Source organism: Schistocerca nitens, chromosome 1 (assembly GCF_023898315.1).
Source record: "Schistocerca nitens isolate TAMUIC-IGC-003100 chromosome 1, iqSchNite1.1, whole genome shotgun sequence".
Lineage (NCBI taxonomy): Eukaryota > Metazoa > Arthropoda > Insecta > Orthoptera > Acrididae > Schistocerca > Schistocerca nitens.
In genome coordinates this window covers 570,507,983-570,534,648 of record NC_064614.1, presented here as the reverse complement: position 1 = coordinate 570,534,648, position 26,666 = coordinate 570,507,983, and the positions used below count along the sequence as shown (strand labels likewise).

The 26,666-nt window shown below is 43.2% G+C and overlaps 1 protein-coding gene across 5 annotated transcripts in view; it reads left to right on the top strand.

Annotated features, from left to right (window-relative positions):
* Window positions 1–26,666, top strand: part of LOC126254922 (protein unc-13 homolog 4B) — a 273,157-nt gene that overhangs the window by 188,625 nt on the left and 57,866 nt on the right. The window contains exon 1 of one of the 5 annotated variants that reach the window (XM_049955354.1): window positions 17,533–17,962. The exons of the other annotated variants lie outside the window; for them this stretch is intronic. Coding sequence (XP_049811311.1) covers window positions 17,840–17,962 — 123 coding nt within the window. The 5' untranslated portion in view covers window positions 17,533–17,839. Of the gene's footprint in view, window positions 1–17,532; window positions 17,963–26,666 lie in introns of those variants that run through there. 5 annotated transcript variants of the gene reach the window in all.

Sequence of the window (26,666 nt, the reverse complement as noted above, 5' to 3'; positions counted from 1 at the left end):
GAACCATTTGAATGCTCCAATCTAAATAGAGGCGTAGAATTTAAGATTGACTGCATTTTAAGAAAACATCTGCCCGTACGCATAGCAGCATTCTAAGTTTACTGCTAGTATCTCCTAGCATCCATGACCTTTTCACTAATAAAAATTTCACCCTAGTGTCCCAAAACAGTTGCTTGTGTGTCGATTCAAGTGTCTGTCTTGAGAAGCCTGGGCTTCAGTTCTGTGCACACTCCACACAACGTTAAGCGGCACGTCTGCGCGTCATTTGAGTTCCACATGTACAGGAGCGAGCACATCTACCAGTACCTGCAACTCATCAGTGGAAAACTTGTTGAATGTGGTCACGTTAGATCGGCCACTGAGTCACGGCCCGTCGAAAGTACAGGAAATGTCATCAAAGAAATTTCAGGCTGAAATTTTCTTCGAAAATATGCGTATATTGTGTTTGCGCTAATCACGTAACATTCCAAATAGTAATAAACGCGTTAAACCAGTGATTAGATTTTATTACCAAGAGACGTATTCCGACACAAAAATCATTGTATCCGACATTGGTCAAGTCGCTCTGTTCCTCCCCCTCGCCACCACCTGCTGAAGACCGTATGTCAAGTGTGACTCATCCAATGCTCCGATGCCGCCAGATACAGCAAGAAATATTTTTTTATCGACATTTTCTACAACAAAAGACTTTCTACATACCATTTGTAGCTGCAGTGTGCCAATTAAATCTCTTCTTCTCCTAGTAGGGTGTTGGAGAGCCTCTCTTCCTCGCGCAGTGTTAAATTATACATTTCTTACATCTGTGTAGTTAATTTTGTACGCTACAAACAATGTTTCCATTGCTATCTTCTTCATTTTCATCTACCTTTGATAGGTATCTACATTTAATGATGTACCGCCTCAACACAGTTCACAAGCGGCGAAAGGACGGCAGTAAGCAGTTGCGGACGCTGTGAGACGAGTCACGAAGTTTGTTCCGACGATAATACGCATACAGTTCTGTCAGCTTTCGTTTTCAGTGATTGAAATATCTCACCAGCTATAACTACCAATAAAATTTATGCGTAATATCCGGATCTTACCACAAGCTGATTTGGATTTATTTGATTTCGGTTGAAACACACGAGAAATCCGTCCTAGCTACTTGAATAACAAAAGTGAAGCCACGCATCCTACCTGTGGAAACTTAATTGGTGCTTGAAGAACGCTGACCTTTTTTTTTGTTGGGAGGGGAGGATGTTTAACAATAATGACGTCCGTACACATGTTGGCCGATACTTACGGTAGGCTGAACCACTAACAACAACGTGACTGAAAATATGCGGCTACGTGTATTTCACAGTTTGTGCTAAAAGAATGCAAATAAACTCGTGGAAGAAGGATTTTCTGCACCCTATCAAGTCACTTTATATTCTGGAAAGCTGAGCGCGTGTATACGCTGGTTGAAACGAGTTGCTGAGCCGATAGATGATCGATGCCCTAAATATTTGCGGCGCGTCCGCGTGCTGAGACTACAGTAGTGCAAACGTAAACACGTGTACGGCGCGCCACGTGTGGCCGTGACGGGCCAGCCCGCTACAAACAGCGGCCGCTATTCACTTCCCAATCCCTTTCTCCGCGCTTCCTGTGCCGCGGCTTGTTTACACGGCCGGCGGCGCTGAAAGGGACGACCGGGAAACACTCCGGACATAGCCCCAGTGCTCGACCCGCTATGTGGCTGCCGGCGGGCCGATAAGCGTCGCACACCGCTGAGCAACGGCGGCAAAACACCGAGGTGACAATAGTCACGGGGTAGCGATATGCTCATTCTGTATACAGAGAGCGGTAGCATCGCGTACGAAAGGTATTCGCGGAGCTGTCAGTTGTAGTCTGCTGTTTCATGTGAAAAGGTTTCCGAAGTGATGGGCCGCATGACGGGAATTACCAGACTCTGAATACGGAATGATAGTTGGAACTAGACGCATGGAACAGTCCATTTCGGAAACAGAGAATTCAATAGTCCGAGATCGACAGTGTCAAGAATACCAACTTTCAGACGTTATCTCTCACCATGGACAAGGCAGTGGCCGACGGCCCTCACTTAACGACCGAGAGAAGCGGCGTTTGCGTTGTGTTGTCAGTACTAACAGACAAGCAACATTGCGTGAAATAAGCGCAGAAATCAAAATGGGACGTATGACGACCGTATCCGTTAGGACAGTGCGATGAAATTTTGCGTTACTGGCTATGGCAGCAAACGACCGACGCTTAGCTAACAACACGACATGGCCTGCAGCGCCTCTCCTGGGCTCCTGACCAAATCCGTTAGATCCTAAACGACTGGGAAACGGTGGCCTGGTCAGATGAGTACAGATTTCGGTTGGTAAGAGCCAGTGATAAGTTCGACTGTGGCGCAGACCCCACGAAGCGATGGACATAAGTTGTCAACAAAGCACTGTGAAGCTGCTGGAGGCTCCATAATGGTGCGGGATGTTTTTACTTGAACTGGGCTGCGTCCTCTGGTCCATCTAAACCGAACATTTAAGTGAAATTGTTGTTTTCGGTCATTCCATGGACTTTGTTCCCAAACAATGATGGAATTTTTATGAGTTACAATAAGCCATGTCATCGGGCCGTAATTGTTCACGACGATTTGGAAGAAGATTCTGAAGAATTCGAGCGAATGATTTGGCAACCTATATAGCCCGACATTAATCCCATCGAATATTTATGGGATGTAATCGAGAAGTCACTTTGTGCACAAAATATTGCTCCGGCAACAGTTTCGCAGTTATGGACGGGTACAGAGACAGCATGGCTTAATATTTCTTCAGGGGACTTCTAACGACTTGTTGCGTTCATACCACGTCGAGTTGCTGCACTGCGCCGGGTAAAAGAATGTCCGACAAGATGTTAGGAGATCCCGCGTGACTTACATTATCTCACCGTATAAACACCGACCCAGAGTAAGTGGAAATGGAGAAAGCTCCCGATTATCAGGGTTAACGTGAGGTGGAGACTACGCGGATAACCAAAAAACACAGATAATAAAAAAACACATTTTTTACCAGAAACTGCTATAGTATTTACAAAAAGTGCCACAGCTAACATCTGAAAGCACCCTTCGCAAACGGACGACTTAATTATAGTATTACGCGAAAGACACGCCGATTTCCTATCATTAAGTTTCATTTCGTTCTAGGGGAAATAATTCTTTTCTGATGATTCTCATTTTCCGAAAAGCCGAAAAATCGGTACTGTCAAACGAACTGCGTTCTGCATACTCTGACAGATAAGCTCATTTCCGTACCTTGGGATTCGTGACTGCGCGTTCCAAGATAGCCTCGTCTTCGCGCTCTTCCTGTACCGAACACATTGTTCACTACATCTGCCTCACGTAGCTGCTCAAACCCCGGTTCATTGACATCATCAATTAGTCGTGGGTGTTTTCGTCGTGTACGTCTTCACAACCAGTAATTTGTCTCACAATCTCGGTCAGACGAGCAGCAGCACATTTTTCACTGCTGTAACATCAAATCTGCTTTCAGTGGAGGATGTAGCAACTTTTTTGCACCAACGAGCTGTCGATATCTTGACGTTGCCCCAAGCGTTACAAATATCATTAATTGTATCGAGCATGTTCACGAATTTCCAGAAACGGAAGATTTCAGAACATTCCTGCTCGAACGCGTGCATGTTACCAGGGTAGAGAGATCTGGGGGAATGATATGATGATGTAGACAACACAACACCCAGTCCCTGAACGGAGAAAATTTCCGACCCAGCCGGGAATCGAACCCGGATCCTTTGCACAGCATTCGGCCGCTGACCACTCAGCTATCGAGGGCGGACATCTGTAACAGTGATCTGATGCCAATGAGCACACCACTCGTGCATCCTACGCAAAATAACTGCACGCAGGTCGCTGCACGTCAGACATTGTCGAACTATCGCCGCACAAAGTGCCACATCCGCAGAAGTGCGCTGGGTGACTACTAATGACTGGTCAACAATCGGACTCTCCGTACGAAGAGGCGAATCTGATTCTCAACTAACGCCAAGTTTAGGTTACCTAAGTTGATTTTACAATTCGCATGATTTTTCTGTCACTCGTCTTCCATTGACGCGACACATTATTAGCACAATGTATTGAATGACATGCAGATTCACGATACGACGTATCACATTGGCTACAGGATGACCACTAATGGCTTTTAAAACTTCATAACTTGGTCATGTTGCCCTTTCTTGGTTGACTGGATACAGTTACCTAATGTAAAGTTCGCCTGTGTATATGATAACACACTTTCTTCTACCGTAGTCCTTAAACCCACTTCACATTGCCGTTTACAGATGTCGCTGCTCTGAATGTCCTGAAAGTTTCATATCATTTGCACTTCTTTTAATGGCTCTGAGCACTATGGGACTTAACATCTACCGAGCGAGGTGGCACAGTGGTTAGCACACTGGACTCGCATTCGGGAGGACGACGGTTCAATCCCGCGTCCGGCCATCCTGTTTTAGGTTTTCCGTGATTTCCCTAAATCGCTCCAGGCAAATTCCGGGATGGTTCCTTTGAAAGGGCACGGCCGGCTTCCTTCCCCGTCCTTCCCTAATCCGCTGAGACCGATGACCTCACAGTTTGGTCTCTTCCCCCAAACAACCCCCCGCCCCCCCCCCCAACTTAACATCTATGGTCATCAGTCCCCTCTTCTTTTAATGAGTAAGCAGCTTGCGTTTTACATTTACGGTAATACACGTGCTCGAAACACGGAACTGTTTTCAGTTTTAATTACATCCTCATTATCAAAAGGAAGAAGTTTACAGTATTTTGCCCTTAAAAATACGCCTCTTTCAAAATTTTGTTTTAATACACACAGTTAAATATGCAGTAATTACGAAAGAATATAGTAATTTTTAAACTGAATTCGAATTTAACTACGGACGTATCGTGTGACGAAAACTGGACGAATAGCCAGCCTGACGTTACAAGTGAGCTAAGTAATAAAAAATGATTGACAGGCATTGAACGGAAACCTTTTCAAAGAATACGCCTATGCGTCAGGGAGCTCGGCAGACGGATTGCTTCATTAGATGAGTCACGCTTAAGCTTGCCTGTTTACACGGATATAAACTAGAAAGAATCATGACGAATCACTGGAGAAACTAAAGCTCTCTTCCTTAGGTCGAAGTGCTTTCCGTCTGAGAATCTTCGAGTCGTACAACGCATTGTGTTTGCTATAACGGGATACTCAACGTAGAGCTTGTCAATGGATTTAGGTGCTACGTAACAACCATAAATCCAGGACAGAGGAGAGGAGTAGTAAGTCAAATGAACTAAGTAAATCAGAGACGTTTCTCCCACGTTAGTATAAAAATGGAGACCAGACACAAGATGCTAGTAGGTGCGCACAGTCTGCAATGCTGTTAGTGTTTAGGGGGACTATCAAGTAGGCTGAGGCGTGAATGGGAACTTGAATTGAGGAGGGAGTAAGAGGGTAGTCCACGCAGTTGTGCAGGGTGGCGTAGTGGTTGGTGCACGTGCCTAGTAGCAGGAGACCCGGGTTCGAATCCTGCGCTTGGTAAGAATTTTCATTCGTCGCTTCGAATGCACATTAACAAACTGAAATCACTTCATGCTTTAGGCGTGTATCAAAGTCTTGAACTGCTTCGTTTTGAAGTCGATATTGTACACTGAATGAAATTTTTGACACCACCCAATATGTCATAAACGTTAAATTTAAGACGCCGATCATCCAGCGGCAGTCTCTCTCTCTCTCTCTCTCTCTCTCTCTCGCTCGCTCGCTCGCTCGCTCGCTCTGAAGAAATTAGATGGCCGACTCCTGATGAAAAGTCTTAACCCTATGGCCCGAATTCACATATTTATAAGACTTAGAGTTTAGATCTTCCTAAAAAATACTTCATTCTGTTATTACTGTGCTAATTCTGTTTCATATAGATCGTAATCTAAATTGCATTTCGATGTTTTCGTTTCATTTTCCACTGTTTTGATTGGCCTCCATTATGTATGAGAAAACGTCGGAGATCTTGATGATCCATGTGGAAAGTTGTACTGAAAGCGGACAAGTCGGGTGCTTGAAACGTCACTGATTTTGTGCCACGTGCGGGCAATCTCGCCTTGCAGCTGCCAGAGCATTTGGTGTCGGTGATGTTTACTGCCGAGGCAACTGTGACTATGAACGCAGAGTTGGCATTCATCACTAGAGCGTTTTATTTCCCTTTCGCCTTCAGAGAGAATTCGGGGAATGAACAAAACTATGCCGTCGTCGGGCACACGGTTTTATGTGCGCGAGAATAGAAAAGTTGCTTCGGGTTGGAATTTCAGACGGTTGGAGCTACAAGCGAAGTCTCTTCCCCATTTTACTGTGACAATGTATTCATTTATGAAATTGATAATGAATAAATCGGATGATACTTTAGAGCGCCCAGCAAACTTTAAAGTTATTCTTGAGGAACATAAATAAGACTCACCAGCCACTACTGACATCGGGTACCTACAATAAGACGTCACTTGATGTTATATATAATCACCGAGAACGGACAAGTATTATTGTCGACTTGTCTTCCGTTCATCCATTTATGTCCATGTTTCAAAACTTTTAATTAATCAAACGTGAAAATATAAAACTGCAGCAAATGAAGCAGGCGAAACGAATACAAACGTCTAAAAAATGAAATTGGCAGGAAGTGCAAAATGGTTAAGCGGGCTTGGCTGGAGGACAAATGTAAGAATTTAGAAGTTTATATCATTAGGGGTAAGATAGATATCACGTACAGTAAAATTAAAGAGGCCTTTGGAAAAAGAGAAGCTGTTGTATGAAAATAAAGATCTCAGGTGGGAAACCATTCCTAAGCAAAGGGAAAAATTGAAGTTGGAAAGACTATATAGATAGTTCATACAAGGGAGTTGTACTGGAGGGAATATTGTAGAAATGGGGAGGACGTAGATGAAACTCAGATGGCAGATAAGAAATTGCGAGAAGAACTTGACAGAGCACTGAAAGACCCAATCAAAATAAGGCCCCGGGAATAGACGACATTCCGTCAGAACTACTGATAGCCTTGGGAGAACCATCCATGACAAAACTCTTCCATATGGTTTGCAAGATGTACGAGACAGACGAAATACCTTCAGACTTCAAGAAGAATGTAATAATTCCAATTTCAAAGAAAGCAGTTTGATCATTCATTGAAGCAAAATACTAACACGAAGTCTTTCCAAAAGAATTGAAAAACTGGTAGAAGTCGATCTCTGGGAAGATCAGTTAGGATTCCGGAGAAATGCAGGAAGACGCGTGAGAATATTGACTTATTTCGGAAGATAGGTCAAGGAAACGCAAACCTACTTCTATAGCATTTGTAGATTTAGAGAGAGTTTCGACAATGTTGACTGGAAAGCTCTTTGCTCTTTGAAATTCCGAAGGTAATGGGGGTAAAACACAAGGATCGAAAAGCTATTGACAACTTGCAAAAAAACAGATACCAGTTATGACAGTTGAGAGGCATGAAAGGAAAGCACTGGCTGTGAAGGGAGTGAGAGAGGGCTGTAGCCTATTCCCGATGTTATTCAATCTGTACATTGAACAGGCAGTAAAGGAAACCATAGAAAAAATTGGAGTAGGAATGAAAATTCAAGGAAAAGAAATAGACTTTGAGATTTGCCGATGACCCTGTAATTCTGTCAGAGACAGCAAAGATCTTGGAAGAGCAGTTGAACGGAATGGACAGTGTCTTAAAAGCAGGATATAAGATCAACATAAACAGAAGAAAAACAAGGATAATGGAATGCAGTCGAATTAAATCAGGTAATGCTGAGGGAATTGGATTTGGAAACGAGACACTAAAAGTAGTAGATGAGTGTTGCTATTTGGGGAGCAAAGTAACTGATAGTCAAAGAGAGAGGGTATAAAATTTGGACTGGAAATGACAAGAAAAGTGTTTCTGAAGTAAATTTGCTAACATCAAGTATAGATTTAAGTGTCAGGCAGTCTCTTCTGAAAGTAATTGTATGGAGTGTAACTATGTATGGAAGCGAAACATGGACGATAAACAGTTTAGATAAAAACTAATGAGGAAGTACTGGGTAGAATTGGAGAGACAAGATAATTGTGGCACAGCTTGACCAAAAGAAGGGATCGGTTGATAGGACACATTCTGAGGCATCAAGCGATCACCAGTTTTGTATTTGGGGAAGTGTGGGTGGTAAAAATCGTAAAGGGCGGCCAAGAGATGAATACAATAATCAGATTGAGATGGATTTAGATTGCAGTAGTTGTTTGGAGATGAAGAGGCTTGCACACGATAGAGTAGCATGGACAGTTGTAACAAATCAGTCATCGGACTGAAGACCACAACACCACCACATTTCAAACTATTACTCAGTGGATGGCGTGGTTACTCCGTGCCATTGTTTCATTATTAATTGTTCTTTATTGTTCCATTCCTGATCTGAACAAGGAAAGAATGTATGCATGTTTTCACGTCTTACCATGTCCACTGGGAAACGATCTTAAAGATAGCAAAATCTCAGTACAGCTTCTCAACGACCTCCATAATTCTGCAGGGAAAAGTGCCCCGAACGGTACGTACTCCCTACGCACAGTTTGTAAAGTGGGACATTTTGAACGTATGCGTGGCGCTATAACAGTCATTCTCTGAAGGACTAAACCTCTAAATCAGTTTTATGTAAATCGATGTAGCACGTTTTTCTCCTGATTCTTGCCTCAACGTAGCGATTGTTGTTTAACTCACTGAATACATCTTCAAGAAATCATTATTTTGTACATGGTCGCCGGCCCCATTCAAGTTCTAAATCAAGCTGCTTCGATATTACGTCAATAACCATACCATTAGTATAATTGACAGTTCCCTTCTCGAACTGGGATGATTTCAAAGTGTAATATTAAAATGGTCGAAATATACCATCACGCACACACACGCGCGCGCACACGCGCGCGCACACACCCCAGCGATATCAGATTGAAGACAACAGCATATGTCTCGCATTTTGCCACAAGCTCTGTTACAAACTATAAAGACCACAACTACCTTCAAATAATGTACGCCTTAATTGTCATCAGAACAGTAGCTCTCCTCCGATCAACAAGATGTTAATAATTTAATATGTATGCATACAGCAACAGAAAACGCTTTGGATATACAGTTATATTTCGCAGTAGGCGCACGATTGTACCGTTGGGTGTAAGGAGCTTCACTTTGATGTAAACGTAGGCTTCCGCGGCCGTTGTTCCAGTCAACAAAATTCTTCTGGGTTTGAGACAGCCAAACCCAGGAGAATTTTATTAACAGCTTCACTTTCAACTAAAAAGGTTGAAGGTATGATCACTTTACTGACTAACAAAAGTGAGATTTCAGGCTTTTGCGTGTTCTTAATAAATAAACTACCGGAAAAAATTAGTGCACCTGGAAATACGATGTCGATTTTGATCCGATGACGGCATACATGATGGAGAGTGGATAGAAAGATGATGATTTCAGCGTTACCCGCCAACAGATAGCGTAGTGGCATAGTTGTCAGAGCGCCATCTGTGTCTTCCTCATAGCCAGAAGACTCTGTGTGGTGGAAACGTGTGAAGCAAGCAACTCGCTCAGTTGGCTACAGGAAGCGGAGTGCGCCTCTGTAGCGTTGCAAGGCATCCCAGATACGCTCAATAACGTTCATGTCTGGAGAGTTTAGTGGACAGCGGAATTGTTCAAATTCAGAAGCGTGTTCCTGGGACCACTCTGTACCATTTGTGGACGTGTGGAGTGTCATATTGTCCTGCCGGAATTGTCAAGTCCGTCGGAATGCACAATGGACATGAATGGATGCAGGCGATCAGACAGGATGCTTACGTCCGTGTCACCTGTCGGAGTCGTATCTGGATGTATGAGCAGTCCCATATCACTCCAACTGCACACGCACCACACAATTACAGAGCCTCCACCAGCTTGAACAGTCCTCTGCTGACATGCACGGTCCACGGATTCGTGGGGTGGTCTCCATACCCGTACACGACAGTCCGCTGGAAACAATTTGAAACGAGACTCGTCCAACCAAGCAATATGTTTCCAGTCATCAACAGTCCGATGTCTGTGTTGACGGGCCCAGGCGAGGCGTAAAGTTTTGAGTCGTGCAGTCGTCAAGAATACACGAGTGGGCCTTTGGCTCCGAAAGCCCACATCTATGATGTTTCGTTGAATGGTTCGCACGCTGATACTTATTGATGGCCCAGCATTGAAATCTGCAGCAATTTGCGGAAGGGTTGTACTTCTATCACGTTGAAAGATTCTCTTCATACGTCATTGGTCTCATTCTTGCAGGATCTTTTTTCCGGCCACAGCGATGTCGGAGATTTGACTTTTTTGCCGGATTCCTGATACTCACGGTACACTTGCGAAATGGTCGCACGGAGAAATCACCACTTCATCGCTACATCGGAAATGTTGGGTCCCATTGCTCGTGTGCCGACAGAACGTTCATACTCACTTCAATCTTGATAATATGCCGTTGTAGCAGCAATAACCGATCTAACAACGGCACCAGACACTCGTCTTATACAGGCGCTGCCGACCGCAGCACCTTATCCTGCCTGTTAACATATATCTGTATTTGAAAGCGCGTGTCTCTACCGGTTTCTTTGGCGCTTCATTGTATTTGCAGAATGTTTTTCCTGAGACTATTTGACACGAGAGCCCGTGTGAGAGGAACAGCGGACGAGCCAGACTCGGACTGTACGACCGTTCGTTTAATACACCAATCAGCCAGAATGTGGTTATTAGTGGGTTTCCACGCTCGTTCATGCGGATGGTAGGCTACTCACCAGTCTCAGCCTCAGAAAATACGGCTCACAAAGAGAATGCGGTAACACACGCAATAAAGGTTAGGCGACTCACTTAGATGGGTCACATGACTTCTGTCCTTTGTGTGAACTGACGACTATGGCGACGAGATGATCAGCTGGCCTCAGCGTTCAAATAAAATAAATTTGACAAATCATGGGAAAAAGAGGACGCCTCAAGGCGCTATGAAAAAGATGGAAACGATGAGAGAATTGACAGTTGACACTTGAAGCAAACGGGAGGACGACGGTTCAATCCCGTCTCCAGCCATCCTGATTTAGGTTTTCCGTGATTTCCCTAAATCGTTTCAGGCAAATGCCGGGATGGTTCCTTTGAAAGGACACGGCCGATATCCCTCCCCATCCTTCCCTAACCCGAGCTTGCGCTCCGTCTCTAATGACCTCGTTGTCGACGGGACGTTAAACAACACTAACCTAACCCTTGAAGCAAACTACGAGTGGTAGAAGTTAATAATTTGGCGAATATAGTGTTTGCGCAGATGTCAGTGTTTAGACTATTTTGAATGTGTTTTGGACCAATTTAAGTTCCCTACGGAATAGTTTGTTTTTCAGGTAAAATACTATCAAGCCCTAGGCTGTGAACAGAGGCGGCTCCTGTCTTCAGTATTGTTATCAATATGCTCAAATTCTCGAGTACCATAGAGTTCTACGGATACTTCTTTTCCCCTTCAAATGCGTCTCAAAATATTGGGTTGGTTCATAAGTCCGTTGCGTATACTGTCTCCTTCACTTTTTGCTACAGTCTGTCAATTCTGGGGTAACTTTCCGACCCCATGACTGTAGAAATCACGTGCTTTTGCGACAAAGAACTCGTCGAGTCATGTTCGGAGCGCATTTTCAACCGGAAAGAAACTTCCTTGAAGGTTATTCGATAGAGAGCGGAAAAGGTTAAAATCTGAGGGATCAAGAGCAATTGAACAAGTTGGGTGCGGAATGACTTCCCAACCAATTCCTGTAAAATGTTTTTTGTCAGCCTAGCAGAATGCGGGCAGGTGTTATCGTGGAGCAGCAGCACCACTTCAGGCAGTCTTCCTGGTGATTACTCCTCGGGGAAGCAATTCGTAGCACACAACACAGACGCTACTCTATCAGATGCATAACATTATCTTTGGGGCAAGCGCGCAGGTTGTTGCTTTGTTTGGGCTCAGTCATTCCTTACTTTCCCATATGTTAGCGTAAAGACACCATTTCTTGTCACCAGTAACTATACAGAATTGGAATGGGCGGTGTTTTCGCCCAGTTGATGTCGAGCAAGTAGAGATGCACATATGCCCAAACGCTGATTTCTGTGATTTTGGCTTTTCCCAATGCATGCAAATGTCGCGCGATGGTGAAATGATTACAGTTCTTCACATTTGTCAGTTCTCGAGTACACTGTCGCGGATCATTGTGGATTAATGCATTTAAATTATCTTCATCAAACCGCTGATGTCTTCCTGAACTTGGAGGGTCACTAGTGTCAAAATAGTCCTCGTAAACGAAAAAACCATTTTCTTGTTATGCTCTGTCCAATGCCATTATTCACGTAGACGGACCGACCGAATTGGCGCAGTGGTTAGCACACTGGACTCACATTCGGGAGAGCGACGGTTCAAACCTTCATCCGGTAGTCCCAATTTAAGTTTTCCGTGCTTTCCCTAAATCGCTTCAGGTAAATAACCGATATTGTTCCTTTGAAAGGGGACGTCCGATTTCCTTCCCTAATAGGAGCTTGAGCTCCGTCTCTAATGACCTCATTATCGACTGGATATTAATCGCTACCTGTTCATCCTCCTTCCCCCTCTTTCACCCCGTCCCCCTAGCCCCTCCCCCTCAATGAATGGCACAAAAGTTTGTGGCTGCCTCCGCTATCGTCGCACTTCTGTTGGTTCAGATTTTTCCACTTGCCTCTCCATATTCTGGCGTCCACAGCTCCACTCACTATCTCCAAATGACAAAATGACAATATGTAAACTCAAATAGCAGCAGTGAACTAGAAATAAAAAATGGCGATCGATAAATAAAACCATAGTAACTGGAATACCAAAACGCAAAACAGAAACGCTACGAACTTATGCACCAGCCTAATACATGCTCTTGGTAGTTCAGCATAACATACATGTTGCAAAAGCCGTCAAAATGCACCTCAAACAACGAGAAGAACGCACTTTATTAAGCAAATATTGTTAGCAAGCAAAGTACTTGTTAGCAATTGAAAACATGTTCTGCGTCCTTATTTAATCTAACCATTGCTGAAACTGTCGCTAAGTGGCAACACTTCACTGTATTTCGGTACACTTTAGCGAGAGGTGCATTGTACAAACATATCACGTCTGTAGTACATGGGGTAGAATTACCAATACAAGAAACAAAAAGTCAACGTTACTACTATCAGAATATTAATATTACGTCTATATTAATGACGCATTAAAGCATAATAGAGTTGCAGAGACAAGGATTCGAGAGTGAAGGATCAGTCACTCTGTTGATTGCCCTGCGTTGTAAGCAGCGGAACGTGAAAACCCTGTGGGTGGTAGTAAAGTCCCTTAAGGTCAATTTTTTTTAGCCTCGTGGAAGTCTGTAAAAAGCCACGCCCCTAAACCTCTACTATATGGAGCTAACGCGCATTTGAAGGCGCCGTAAGTGCATAACCTGTTCGAAAAACATAAATCTGTTGAATAGTTGTAGAAACGTTGACTGCCACTCAAAAATCAAATGGTTCTGAGCACTATGGGACTTAACTTCTGAGGTCATCAGTCCCCTAGATCTTAGAACTACTTAAATCTAACTAACCTAAGGACATAACGCACATCCATGCCCGAGGCAAGATTCGAACCTGCGACCGTAGCGGTCGCGCGGTTCCAGACTGTAACGCCTAGAACTGCTCGGCCACTTGACTGCCATTATTTAAGTCCACGTAGTAAATATTCGAAATTCTTCCTGATAATTTAAATTCTGTAATATACCTGTGGTGTTCAATACGTAATGCAACACATTTTTTTCTCTGCCAATTTCGGTTGAAAACATGTGGAATTTGTTGTAGGACATCTGGAATGTGGAGGAGGTGAGTCCCAGGCAGAGAGCCGACATTGAGTTTCTTTTGGAGGAAAACCGGAGCATCGCAGAGTTACATAGGCGTTTGCAGAATATCTACGGAGATATGGCAGTGAACAGAAGCATAATGAGTCGTTGGGCAAGCCGTCTTTCATCACTGTAACAAGGTCGCGCAAACCTGTCTGATCTCCCACTTGCCGGCCGGCCACACACAGCTGTGACTCCTACAATGCTGGAAAGTGCGGAGACATTGAAGGTGATCGACGGATTACAATTACACACACAGCTGCGCAACTGAACGTCTCTGTTGATAGTGCGGACACGCTCGTCCGCCAGTTCGGGTAGTCAAAGGTACGCGTCCGCTGGGTTCCTCGCCGCCTAACAGAAGACCATAAAAAACAACGAAAAGCTATCTCAGTGGAATTGTTTGCACGTTACGACGCTGGTCCTGTCAATCTTTTCGTTGAACATTGTCACAGCCGATGAAACGTGGGTTCCACTTTCGAAGACGAAACAAAACGGTGTGGCACCACACTACCTCTCCTCCGAAAAAAAGTTCAGAACTGTAGCCTCAGCCAGTGAAGTGATGGCGACGGTCTTCTGGGACTCTGAAGCGGTTATTCTGCTTGATGACCTCCCACATGGTTCAACGATCAACTCTGAAGTGTATTGTGCTACTCTCAGGAAACTGAAGAAACGACATTAGTGTGTTCGTCGCCACAAAAAAGCAAGCGGATTGCTTCTCCTCCATGACAACGCAACGCCGCATAAATGTCTGCGCACCCGAGGGGAGCTCATAAAACTTCATTGGACTGTTCTTCCTCGTCTACCCTACGGCCCAGATCTCGCACCTTCCCGCTTTCATCTCTTTGACTCCGTGAAGGATGCACTCCGCAGGAAGCAATACGTGAGTCATGGGGAGGTTATTGATGCAGCAATGTTTCGGCTCCGACGTCGATCAGTACAGGGGTACCATGCGGGCATAAAGACTTTCATAGTAAGGTGACATAACATCGTCTCTTTGAACGGAGATTATGTTGGAAAATGGGGTTCTGTAGCCAAAAGAGTGTGGGTGTATTGAGATACTGAATAAAATGAGACATTCTCAATGGAGAGAAGTCTTCCGAAGTAAGAGTGATTTCGGGTGTGCCGCAGCCGAGTGTCATGGGACCGTTGCTATTCACAATATACATAAATGACCTTGTGGATGACATCGGAAGTTCACTGAGGCTTTTTGCAGATGACGCTGTGGTGTATCGAGAGGTTGTAACAATGGAAATTTGTACTGACAAGGGGAGGCCGCCAATTGTGAAATTCAGATTCGATTCATACTGCGCATAATAAAAGCTCATGGCCAGAGGTGTAATGTGGCAAAGCACCAAGATGCACTTCTCAACCGTTGTCGAGAAAATCGACAGTTAAAAGAAACCGTTGCGGTGAAATACTCTCTACGATTGATAATCTTCTACAGCGTCGTGGCGCAGTGGTAACCGCTCGGGTTTGTATATATATAAACTATTAAGGAATTGCTTATGCATGTTGGTGAAGGCGGATCGCTCTCCAATTGTACCGCCTCCAGTTTTACGTTTTTTTAACAGGTTGTACCAAAGCTCTCCCGTCCGCACTGATTTTCGACGATGTTATAAGTTGCGCTAGGGACCGCATCTACCTTCTTTCGAAGTTGGCAGGTAACTACGCTGTTATGCGGCGGCTCGTTTCGGCCCATTCAACATCTGTCCTTCAAGTGTAACGAGCGAGTAACGGAGTTTATATTTCATACCCGCCACGGCAAATTTGTGTTTGTGGGGTCTCTATTCTAATTCGAACGTATGACTTACGCTATACGTATTCGTTTCGGAATATCGTCTCTTCGTCTTCCGTTAACTATACGTGGTTAACATTATGAAGACAATTAATAACATTTGTGAAATACAACTTTGTTTGCGGAAAACATAATGATGTTCGAAGTCGCCAGTTTTTCCACGACAAACGACTTTCAACAACTTATTATTTGTAATCCGAAGGTCGCCGGATCGAATCTCGCGCCATGCAACCATTTTTTTTAGTATTTGTTTTTTGTAATTCATATATATATATATGTATATATAGTATTTGTTTTTTGTAATTCAAATATATATATATATATATATATATATATATATATATATATATACACTTGAATTACAAAAAACAAATACTATATATATGAATTACAAAAAAACTAAAAAAAATGGTTGCATGGCGCGAGATTCGATCCGGCGACCTTCGGATTACAAACCCGAGCGCTTATCGCTGCGCCACGACGCTGTAGAAAATTATTGATCGTAGAGAGTATTTCACCGAACGGTTTCTTTTAACTGTCGATTTTCTCGACAACGGCTGAGAATTGCATCTTGGTGCTTTGCCACATTACGCCTCTGGCCATGAGCTTTTATTATGCGCAGTATGAATCGAATATGAATTTCACAGTTGGCGGCCTCCCCTTGTGAAATGCAGGAGGATCTGCAGCGAATTGACGCATTGTGCAGGGAATGGCAATTGAATCTCAATGTAGACAAGTGTAATGTGCTGCGAATACACAGAAAGATAGATCCCTTATCATTTAGCTACAAAATGGCAGGTCAGTAACTGGAAGCAGTTAATTCCATAAATTATCTGGGAGTACGCATTAGGAGTAATTTAAAATGGAATGATCATATAAAGTTGATCGTCGGTAAAGCAGATGCCAGACTGAGATTCATTGGAAGAATCCAAAGGAAATGCAATCCGAAAACAAAGGAAGTAGGTTACAGTACTCTTGTTCGCCCACTGCTTGAATACTGCTCAGCAGTGTGGGATCCGTACCAGATAGGGTTGATAGAAGAGATAGAGAAGATCCAACGGAGAGCAGCGCGCTTCGTTACAGGATCATTTAGTAATCGCGAAAGCGTTACGGAGATGATAGATAAACTCCAGTGGAAGACTCTGCAGGAGAGACGCTCAGTAGCTCGCTACGGGCTTTTGTTAAAGTTTCGGGAACATATCTTCACCGAAGAGTCAAGCAGTATATTGCTCCCTCCTACGTATATCTCGCGAAGAGACCATGAGGATAAAATCAGAGAGATTAGAGCCCACACAGAAGCATACCGACAATCCTTCTTTCCACGAACAATACGAGACTTGAATAGAAGGGCGAACCGATTGAGGTACTCAAGGTACCCTCCGCCACACACCATCAGGTGCCTTGCGGAGTATGGATGTAGATGTAGATGCTTTCAGAAAAAAAAGAACGTGTTGCATTACTTGCTGAACGCCCCCTCGTGTTATTCAAAAATATATTTTAATGGATTTTGGGGTGGCTAATCGTCAGAGCCTTTATCTACGAGCCCCAGCTGGCTGTGAGTTAATTGGGGTTTAGAGGCATCCGTGGCAGAGAGGCGGTCACGCTTAGTTTCCGGTCAGGAGTGTACTCGGAATGTGAGAGGGAGGACTGCGGCCGGTGTCCAGCCTTGGCCCAGGTAGTGGATGCACCGAGTGTCTGGTGGCTGCCAGCACGGGGCAGCGCTCGACGCCCGGCCCCCCAACAGAAATAGTATTTGGCAAACCCGTCGCCAGCAGTGTGTGTGTAGGAGCGCTCAGTCTATCGCGGCTCGCCGGCCGCTCCACGGCGGGGCCGCAGCGATACACCGCCGCGTGTGTGCACTCGGGAGCTGGTTTTTCGCCACCTCTCGGCGCCGGAAGAAAAAAGTAATAATTTAGCGCGTCGCTTGTTTCGTAAAGTGGGCGCAGCTATAAATAAGGCGCCGGAAGGGAAGGGCAGAGGAGGGAAGGGCAGGCAGGGTTGGTCGGCGCGCATGCCCCCGCGTGGCCAGTGTGCCGGCGCCGCTGCTGCGCGGCGACTACGGCTGCTGGAGCCGCCGCTGCCGCCGCCTCTGTCGCTGCTGCTCTGACCGCCTGCCGGAGACATGCTGGTCGGGGCCGACGCGGCGCTGCCGGCCGTTCGGCCGCCGCGCCGCCGCAACATCTTCAGGGGCGTCAAGAAGGAATTCCTCAAGAGGCAGGCCACCATATACCTCGAAACCATGACAGTGAGTGGGGAGGAACAGCACGTGCTGTGAGTGGGCGCGGGGCAACGGGACTGACATTACAAAGCCTACGCTTACTACCTTACTGTAATTTTTTTGTGTTGCACATGGTGGGTCTGTGCGGATGATACAAACTCTCAAGGGTGATGGAGAAGGGTAAATGTATCAATTGAAGGTAAGGAACGGTGGTCTGAAAACGACAAGTTCGAAAGCTGCAAGCGAAAATCATTCCGATACCTCTGACAGTGGAACACATGCACCGGTACTGTTGTTGCTAAGACTGTAGGGTAGGCAATCTTCAGATGCGGTAGCGTGGACCAAAACAAGGAAAAAAAGTCCTGTAAATACGCGGGTTCTAAATACATGTATCAAAAGGCACGGAAACTTCCTCAGAAGAACAGATATGTTTCACGTTTTTGTCCATACTACCACCTCAAAGTTGCGTACCCTTCAATCTTAGCAACAACAGTACAGGTATTCCACTGTCAGACGTATCAGAACAATTTTCTCTTAAAACTTTAGACTAGGTCGCTTTGGGTCTAGGGTCCCTTACCTCAAATTGATACGTTTAGCCTTCATCATCCCTGAAAGCTTGCAATATCGTCAGGGAACCACCTTGTATATTTCAGCCTAAGGTCACACAAGTGACATCATTACTGCTTCCGACTTATTGCCACGTCATCTCGACAGGATCAGTTTAAAAAGAAAGAAAACTGGGTAGTAAAATACTAGGAAATTAAATAGCAAATCAAAGTAACTTCTCTATACAATTAATGTAGTGTGCTTATAGGAGTGTATGTAAGAGAGATTTGTAATTTAATTTCTTAGTCTTTACTACCCCACTATTTATTTGTTGCCGGCCGCAGTGGCCGTGCGGTTAAAGGCGCTGCAGTCTGGAACCGCAAGACCGCTACGGTCGCAGGTTCGAATCCTGCCTCGGGCATGGATGTTTGTGATGTCCTTAGGTTAGTTAGGTTTAACTAGTTCTAAGTTCTAGGGGACTAATGACCTCAGCAGTTGAGTCCCATAGTGCTCAGAGCCATTTGAACCATTTATTTGTTTTTGGCGTATCTTCTGATGACTACCTGGTAATAAGTAGAAGCTGGAAATTATACCATTTGCATGACCAGGGACAGAAAGAAATAGGAAACATTACTTTCGCTACTCAACTAATTCATTAATAGCCAGACCCACTTCTCGGAATATGCAGTGTTCGAATTCGGTTCTAATTATGAAGACTTTGTCACCACAGTTAATTCCAGTTTGCTGAATGGGACTTCAATAGCCATTAGCTTTTTATTATTAATTTGTTTTATACTTTGATAACCATGTTTTTCGTTTGCGTATAATATAGAGAGATTAGCGAAACTTAATGAAACGAACTTTTAGCAGCTGCTGGCAGCTTGTAACTGTTCTGTCAACCTTTCAAGACACAAAATTACTCTGAATTTTGAACAGAGTCGTCTTAATTATTGTGGATAAAAATGACGCAAAAATGAATCTGTTTCTGTTCTGTCAACCTTTCAGACACAAAATTACTCTGAATTTTGAACAGAGTCGTCTTAATTACTGTGGATAAAAATGACGCAAAAATGAATCTGTTTCCACCAGCCTACTTGTCAAACACAGAGATCAGCACGTGATTAAGTTAAGACATTTGCTAGATCAAAAAATTCAAACTTTAAGACAACAGAAAATTTTATTGAAATCGTTTAAAATTTTCATGCCTCATTTGCAGCTAGTGGAAGAAAAACAAAGAGAACTTACAAGGAAATTAAATCCATAGCCAAAAACCTGACTGATCACTACGGCCTTCTTCTTCTTCTTCTTCTTCTTACTCACTGCTTAAACGTTGAGGTTCACAAATCAACAAACACTGTGGAAACGAAGATTTTTATGTCTCTGATAACCCGAACTGTGGCATCTACAAAAACGTGCTTGAAACTTCCGACATTCGCCCCTGTCACCATCTTTCTCTAGCATGTGTCAGAGAAACAACAGCGATCTTTATTGTGGGCTTCATTCACAGCAAAAATAACAAGGAACAGGAGATAAAATAGACTGATGTTTCGATATTTTCCACTCGAGCTCGGCTGCTTCAAGTTGTGAGACCAGCAATTTTTATTTCTACTTTTCGGTTGGTGACGTAAACAAAAAAGCGCTTACATTTGCAGTGCTGTCACGTAGCACAAGTAAACTCAAATTATTTCAGCCTCAAGACCTGTTCCTCAAACGTTTTTTGAATCTGAATTAAAATATCAGGTATTTGTCTTAGTATTTATTTTTTTGAAGTAATTTATTATTACCCTCGTCTCCTTCGATGATTCCACACCAGATTTTCTGAGGATTTGCTAAAACCGTAATTTTTTGGGGGTGGAAGGGTGCGGACGAAATTGTTTCATAGTACAGAAGAATGTGAACGAATAACAGAGGAAACTGCTAACATACTCCCTCTTCCATCCTATGATCAACTAGCTACTGAAAAGACCAGCACTTCTCGTAATGCAGTGTATTGCAGTACTGATGATAGCTGAAAAATCCTTTACTCATATCTCACCCCCCTTCACCAGATTCATGAATATTTCATCAATCAATTGCCTTGTTAGTTCCTCTGTATCGCCAACTTCCTATGTCTTCCAGATGTACTACAGTGAGACCAAGCCAAACAAACATTTCCTTACCTGCCAAAAAGTGAAAAAAGCTTTGCTTGAAGTCCCTCGAAATCTCTTGTTAACTCAAGTTCTACAAGCGATTTGGATATTCAGGCTCGACTAGTGGATTAGAGAGAAAGGCACCAATACCCGGGGGCAAGTGAAGGCTGTGTACAGCTCCCCCCCCCCCCCCCCCCCCATCGTCCTAGCTCTTAGTGAAAGGAAAAAATACAGTGTAGTGAGTTGCTACTTTTTTTTTTTTGAAGAAAATGACTGAAAAATAGGTATTATGCAGATTTTTAATGGGGTTGGAAATGGAACTCTTTATGGATACTTAGTCACCATTTGTCTTCCAAAAAATTAATCATTCTCCATACCCCCAGGTCTTGGCTCCTGCCCCCCCCCCCCCCCCCCCCCCCCCGCCGTACTAACTATCACATGGTCACCCTTGTTAGAGAGATAGAGATAGGGAGAGGGAGGTGCTAACATGTGATAATACGAGGTGTGGCTAGAAAAAAACCGGACTAGTACTGGTGAAACAATAAAACGAATGCAATAAGGCTGAAAGTCGCGTGGCCTGTCACGTGACTCTCGCTCCGCCTACTGCTCGAGTTTCATCTGCCTCCTGCACTCAATCTGCCCGTGGCGTCTGTTTTAAGTAGTTGAAGTTTTGTCTGTGCGTCGGAAAATGTTGAGTGTACCGAAAGAACAGCGTGTTAACATCAAATTTTGTTTCAAACTAGGAAAATCTGCAAGTGAAACGTTTGTAATGTTACAACAAGTGTACGGCGATGATTGTTTATCGCGAACACAAGTGTTTGAGTAGTTTAAACGATTTAAAGATGGCCGCGAAGACACCAGTGATGACACTCGCACTGGCAGACCATTGTCAGCAAAAACTGATGCAAACATTGAAAAAATCGGTAAACTTGTTCGACACTTTCCTTGTCAACTCCTGTTAACTCAGACACTGCTCTGATTGTTAAACGGCGATCTTGTCCAACAAGTTTACCGATTTTTTCAATGTTTGCATCAGTTTTTGCTGACAATGGTCTGCCAGTGCGAGTGTCATCACTGGTGTCTTCGCGGCCATCTTTAAATCGTTTAAACTACTCAAACACTTGTGTTCGCGATAAACAATCATCGCCGTACACTTGTTGTAACATTACAAACGTTTCACTTGCAGATTTTCCTAGTTTGAAACAAAATTTGATGTTAACACGCTGTTCTTTCTGTACACTCAACATTTTCCGACGCACAGACAAAACTTCAACTACTTAAAACAGACGCCACGGGCAGACTGAGTGCAGGAGGCAGATGAAACTCGAGCAGTAGGCGGAGCGAGAGTCACGTAGAGTCACGTGACAGGCCACGCGACTTTCAGCCTTATTGCATTCGTTTTATTGTTTCACCAGTACTAGTCCGGTTTTTTTCTAGCCACACCTCGTACAAGTACTACATCTCCCCTATCTCCATCCTCTTGTTTTAATGGTACCCCTATCGATTATTCATAATAGCACACAAGAATTTTATGAAAAGTTGATTAAGAAGCTTCTGTCTGAATGCTGAGAAGCTACTTGAAGCTAGAAGTGTTTATTCCAAGATGAGGGAATTAAGTTCTCGAATGCAATCATTTGTGCCCACTTGAAACTGTGTGCAGGGCCGTGACTCGTAGCTGGATCACTGCTGTTTACAGACGGAGTTTAGCACTACCATCATCCTATCACACATCAGTAGCGACTTAAAGCTCCAGTTTGCCATTCCTTTCCCTCCATGTCATCCAAACTCCTTTGGGTGGGAGAAGAGGACAGCAGGGAGTCAACTTCAGCTTTCGGTGCGGCACACAATTTTGACTCGTTACTCAGCTAAAAAGTAACAATTTATCTGTGTTTTATGGTATTAATACTCGTAACAATTAGTCTCTTCACCTCTACTAGTCTATTTTCATCTGCATCTGCCAGCTTTGCTGAGGAAATATACAAATGTTTGTGAAAATCAAAGCACCAAGAAGCATGCATATGACAGAAATGCTCTTTATACAACTGATTAGATACAATACAATATACACATTATTAGGATTAAGATTGGAATTACAAAACTGCCCATTATCACCAACATTGAGTATCCATTACAGTGTAAGGTCACACATTTCTTATTGTTTGTATTTGTCCTACAAAGCAAGAGTTCTTGTTGAAAGACTGTGACCAATGAGTTGCTGACCAGCCACATCGTGTATATGTTCGCCATGTCAAGAGGGCATCCAGGCCGAGGAAGTAAGGTCCAGCAGTACTCCTCAAAAAGGTTTCTGCATTTCTCACCACATCTGTACATTGTTCTCCTGAAATATGGCATTTTGAATTGTTTGAAGAAGGGACAGTATCTCTGGCATGAAGCCTCACTAGCTCAGCTTTTGCTGTTCGAATATCTCATAACTGCATGGGAGACAAAAGTATTTGTTTTACCCAAACCATCACACTTAGCTTCTGTCTGACACACCACTCAACAAACGCAGGCAGCCAGATTGTGATCACAGAAATAGTGTCCAACACATGGATGGCCATCACTTTACGTTAGACTGAAGTGGAACAAAAGCTAATTGGTCAACAAGCAGTGAAGTCATTTGTGTGCCACCAACACCTCCTTTAGCAGACAATGTTGAACTGTCTATGTAGATAGTTCGAAGCCCCCTTCTAGCATTTCACTACACTGTGGATGAAGCTATATGGTTCATCATTGGTATGAAGTCAGGATGGTGGTGATCACATGTGGTGGTCATATTGTAAGGTCCAATGTCTGCTTGACATTATGTTTGTTGCTCTTCTGTCCACTGGTTACACACATGTATCAGTGTCATAGCAGTGAGTGCTATACAACATGAAACATTGATGTATGACAAACTCATTTCTCTGAGACATTCTGCTCCATGCAGGCGTATTGGTACCTTATTTTGTCTTTCCATACCATCCAAGGGTTCTCACTGGAGAGTATGGCACAGCTGGGAGTAAGAGGATGCCATTTTGCCACAATTTTAACTGTATATTACAGGTACACTATTCTACATATCCTCAGAGTTTGATTTCATTCAGGCCATTATTTCAAGTTGTTACAATATTTACAGGTGTTAGTGTTTGTGAAAAGGTCACACTGTCAGTTTCATTGGGACTCAAAATCTGACATTTGGATGCAGTACTACTTCATCTGAGTGACCCAAGCACATACCACTTCTCTGGCTGCACAATGCCACAGCACCAAGGGAAAGATTCTGTTGAAATTGGAAATTGTCTAAGTATTTTCTTTTGTATGTTTTAATAGAGACTTCTTTCATGGGAAATGAAATCGCTTGCCATTTGTGAATTTGAGAGTTGTTTTATCATCAATGGGATTACTGCTGTATGATAGTCTGCTGTTCAGTCCATTGAATTTAAATGTCAATCATTGAAACAGACTGGGCACTGTATGGTTAGGAATCATTAAACACAGTCACCATTGTTTCAACAGGACAGTCATGGAGAACTGCATTATTCAGATATTTGTGTTCATAATGAATGTATGTTCCTAACAGCATAAAACAGTTGCAGATTAGGGTATAATGCTTTATCAGTGATGTCAGTAGGACAGAGAACAAGCTCATGTTGGGAAATAATATTGGCAGTGTCCTTTTCAGAGAACTGTTCTGGCATTTCTCTTACAGGATTTAAGAAAACTACAAAAAACCTAAATCTGGATGGCTGAATGATAATTTGAACCACCGTCCCCCTGACTGCTACTCAAGTGCATTAACCACTGAACCATCTTGCTGCCCGATTGACCAATATGTCCCGTTACCTATCAGATCAATACTCATATTTCCAGAAATATGATTATTGTCATGATTGTCACCTTCCACTGGTGGTGATGGCAACAGAAATCCCACATTTGATGTCATCCTGAAAACAGTAGGGCCAACTTGTCTGTCCAAGGCAGCAAAGTCTCAACCATGTTATAGGTGTTTATTCTGTCATATTCTTGTGGCAAACAGCTGCACACAATGTAGGCTTTGTCTTATGTACAGTTGTTATTGTGGATGGTACAATACTTTCACTACAGGAACCATTATACAGTATTCTAAAGAGGGTAGAGAAACAGCAGCCTCTTATCCCAAATAAGTACTGTCTCTTGCTGTCTAACATACAGCATAGGTTCTAATGAGAATATTGCAGGGGAAGGGAATAATGGGGAATATACAGGGATCCAAAAACACTGGCTGGTAAGAAACTTTAAAAATTAATTGTGCAGCAACAAATGTTGGAATCTCTTAAAATAGAGATGATGAGATTAACTAGTCTTCTACCAGTCATGCACTGTTAAATTGCACAACTGCGATAACTGCCTTCCTTTATAATCGTAAGATACTGAGAAACAGTCTGTGCTAGAGGTGTAGATTTTTATATACATCCTGTATTGTCTGTGGCTGTCAAGTTCTTGAAGTGTGGCTATAATCTTGTAGCTGCTAACATGTCCTGTCGAGTAATCAGTGCTGGATATAATCACCAGTTTCTGGGTCCTCTTCATTTTTAGCATAAGCTTTCCTTTTTTTTTTTGTACATACCAACACCTTTTAAACCTTTTAACATAGGTGGTACCAGTGCATCTGTTCAAAACATTATGTAAGGACATGCAGGGCTCATAACAGCTAGTGATGGATTATGCTAACACAATATGGTATCTTTCTGCAAGTAAATCTTTTTTATTGTAATGAAAACGTAAGGAATAAAATTCCTACCTAATCTCTCATTAATATCCCATAACATAAACATTTTTAAAAATCTGTATGTGGCAGTCCATTATATTATCCATTTGCTGCACAACTGTTACACTAGTTCATTACAGTTCACAGAAATTCCAGTCAAAAAAGACAAAGATCTCTCATTAGTCTCAATTTCTGTAAGCAGATTCTCCTACACTATGATGAAACTATACACTATATGGCATCTAGATACGTAATGGTTAAGGCAGCAGGTGGGTATGTCAGACATAAGTTTGATGGAAGGATGTTATTTTAGGGTTTTATGACCTGTCTATAATGAGGTACTCAGAATCGGAGCACAAGTACTATCAATTTAGGGAAACCATTGTAAACCTAATCACAATGTGTGTACTAGAATTTAAATGCTGCTCCTACCAAATAAGACATCAGTGGCAGTACATTTGGTTGTCACAGTTTTAATACCTGTGGAAAAAAGGCACTGTTAAGAAGCAGAATAATTTGACATGCAGTAATCAGTGCACTTAGTCAGTGACAAAATGTCAGTGTTCGGTGAGTACTAATATTTGTTGCTCCTGGCAAAAATCAGTTTCAGCTGGATTGTGACTTGGACAATCATAACAAAAAACCAGACAAATACAAGTAGGATTCGTGCTCTAAGGGTTATGTACAAACGTAATTATGGATAATTATTACTACTACTACTACTACTACTACTACTACTACTACTCAAGGGCGTACCCAGGATCTGAACTGGGAGGGGGGGCAGGTCATACTAGTCTCAGGAAACAAGGACTTGAGACAGTATACAGCACTTCTTATTAAATAAAACAGTAAACCAGTGAAAAACTGCTTTTAATAAACATTTTAAATACAAGAACGCACTTGTACAATCCAAGAAAACATGCAGCATTTCTTATTAAATAAAACAGTAAACTAGTGAAAGACTGCGAATATTTTCTAGGGGGGGGGGGGGAGGGGCAGCTGCCCCCATCCCTGCCCCTCGCTGGGTACGCCCATGCTACTACTACTACTACTACTACTACTACTACTACTACTACTACTACTTCTGTCTGGCTCAGTGGCCTGTTGGAAGTTTCTTTTTTTTGCTGGAGGCCACTTCAGTCATTTGCATGTTCTTAAAACTACCCCTTTCATTTAGTGATGGAAAGGGACCATGTTTAACGTAAAATCTAAACAACATGATGTAGTTGATTCCACACATGGTTGAGAAGTGAATACTAGGTTAAAATGAAGGCTGAAAAATTCTTGGTCCAACCAAGATTTGATCCCATGACCTCTTGATTTCCAT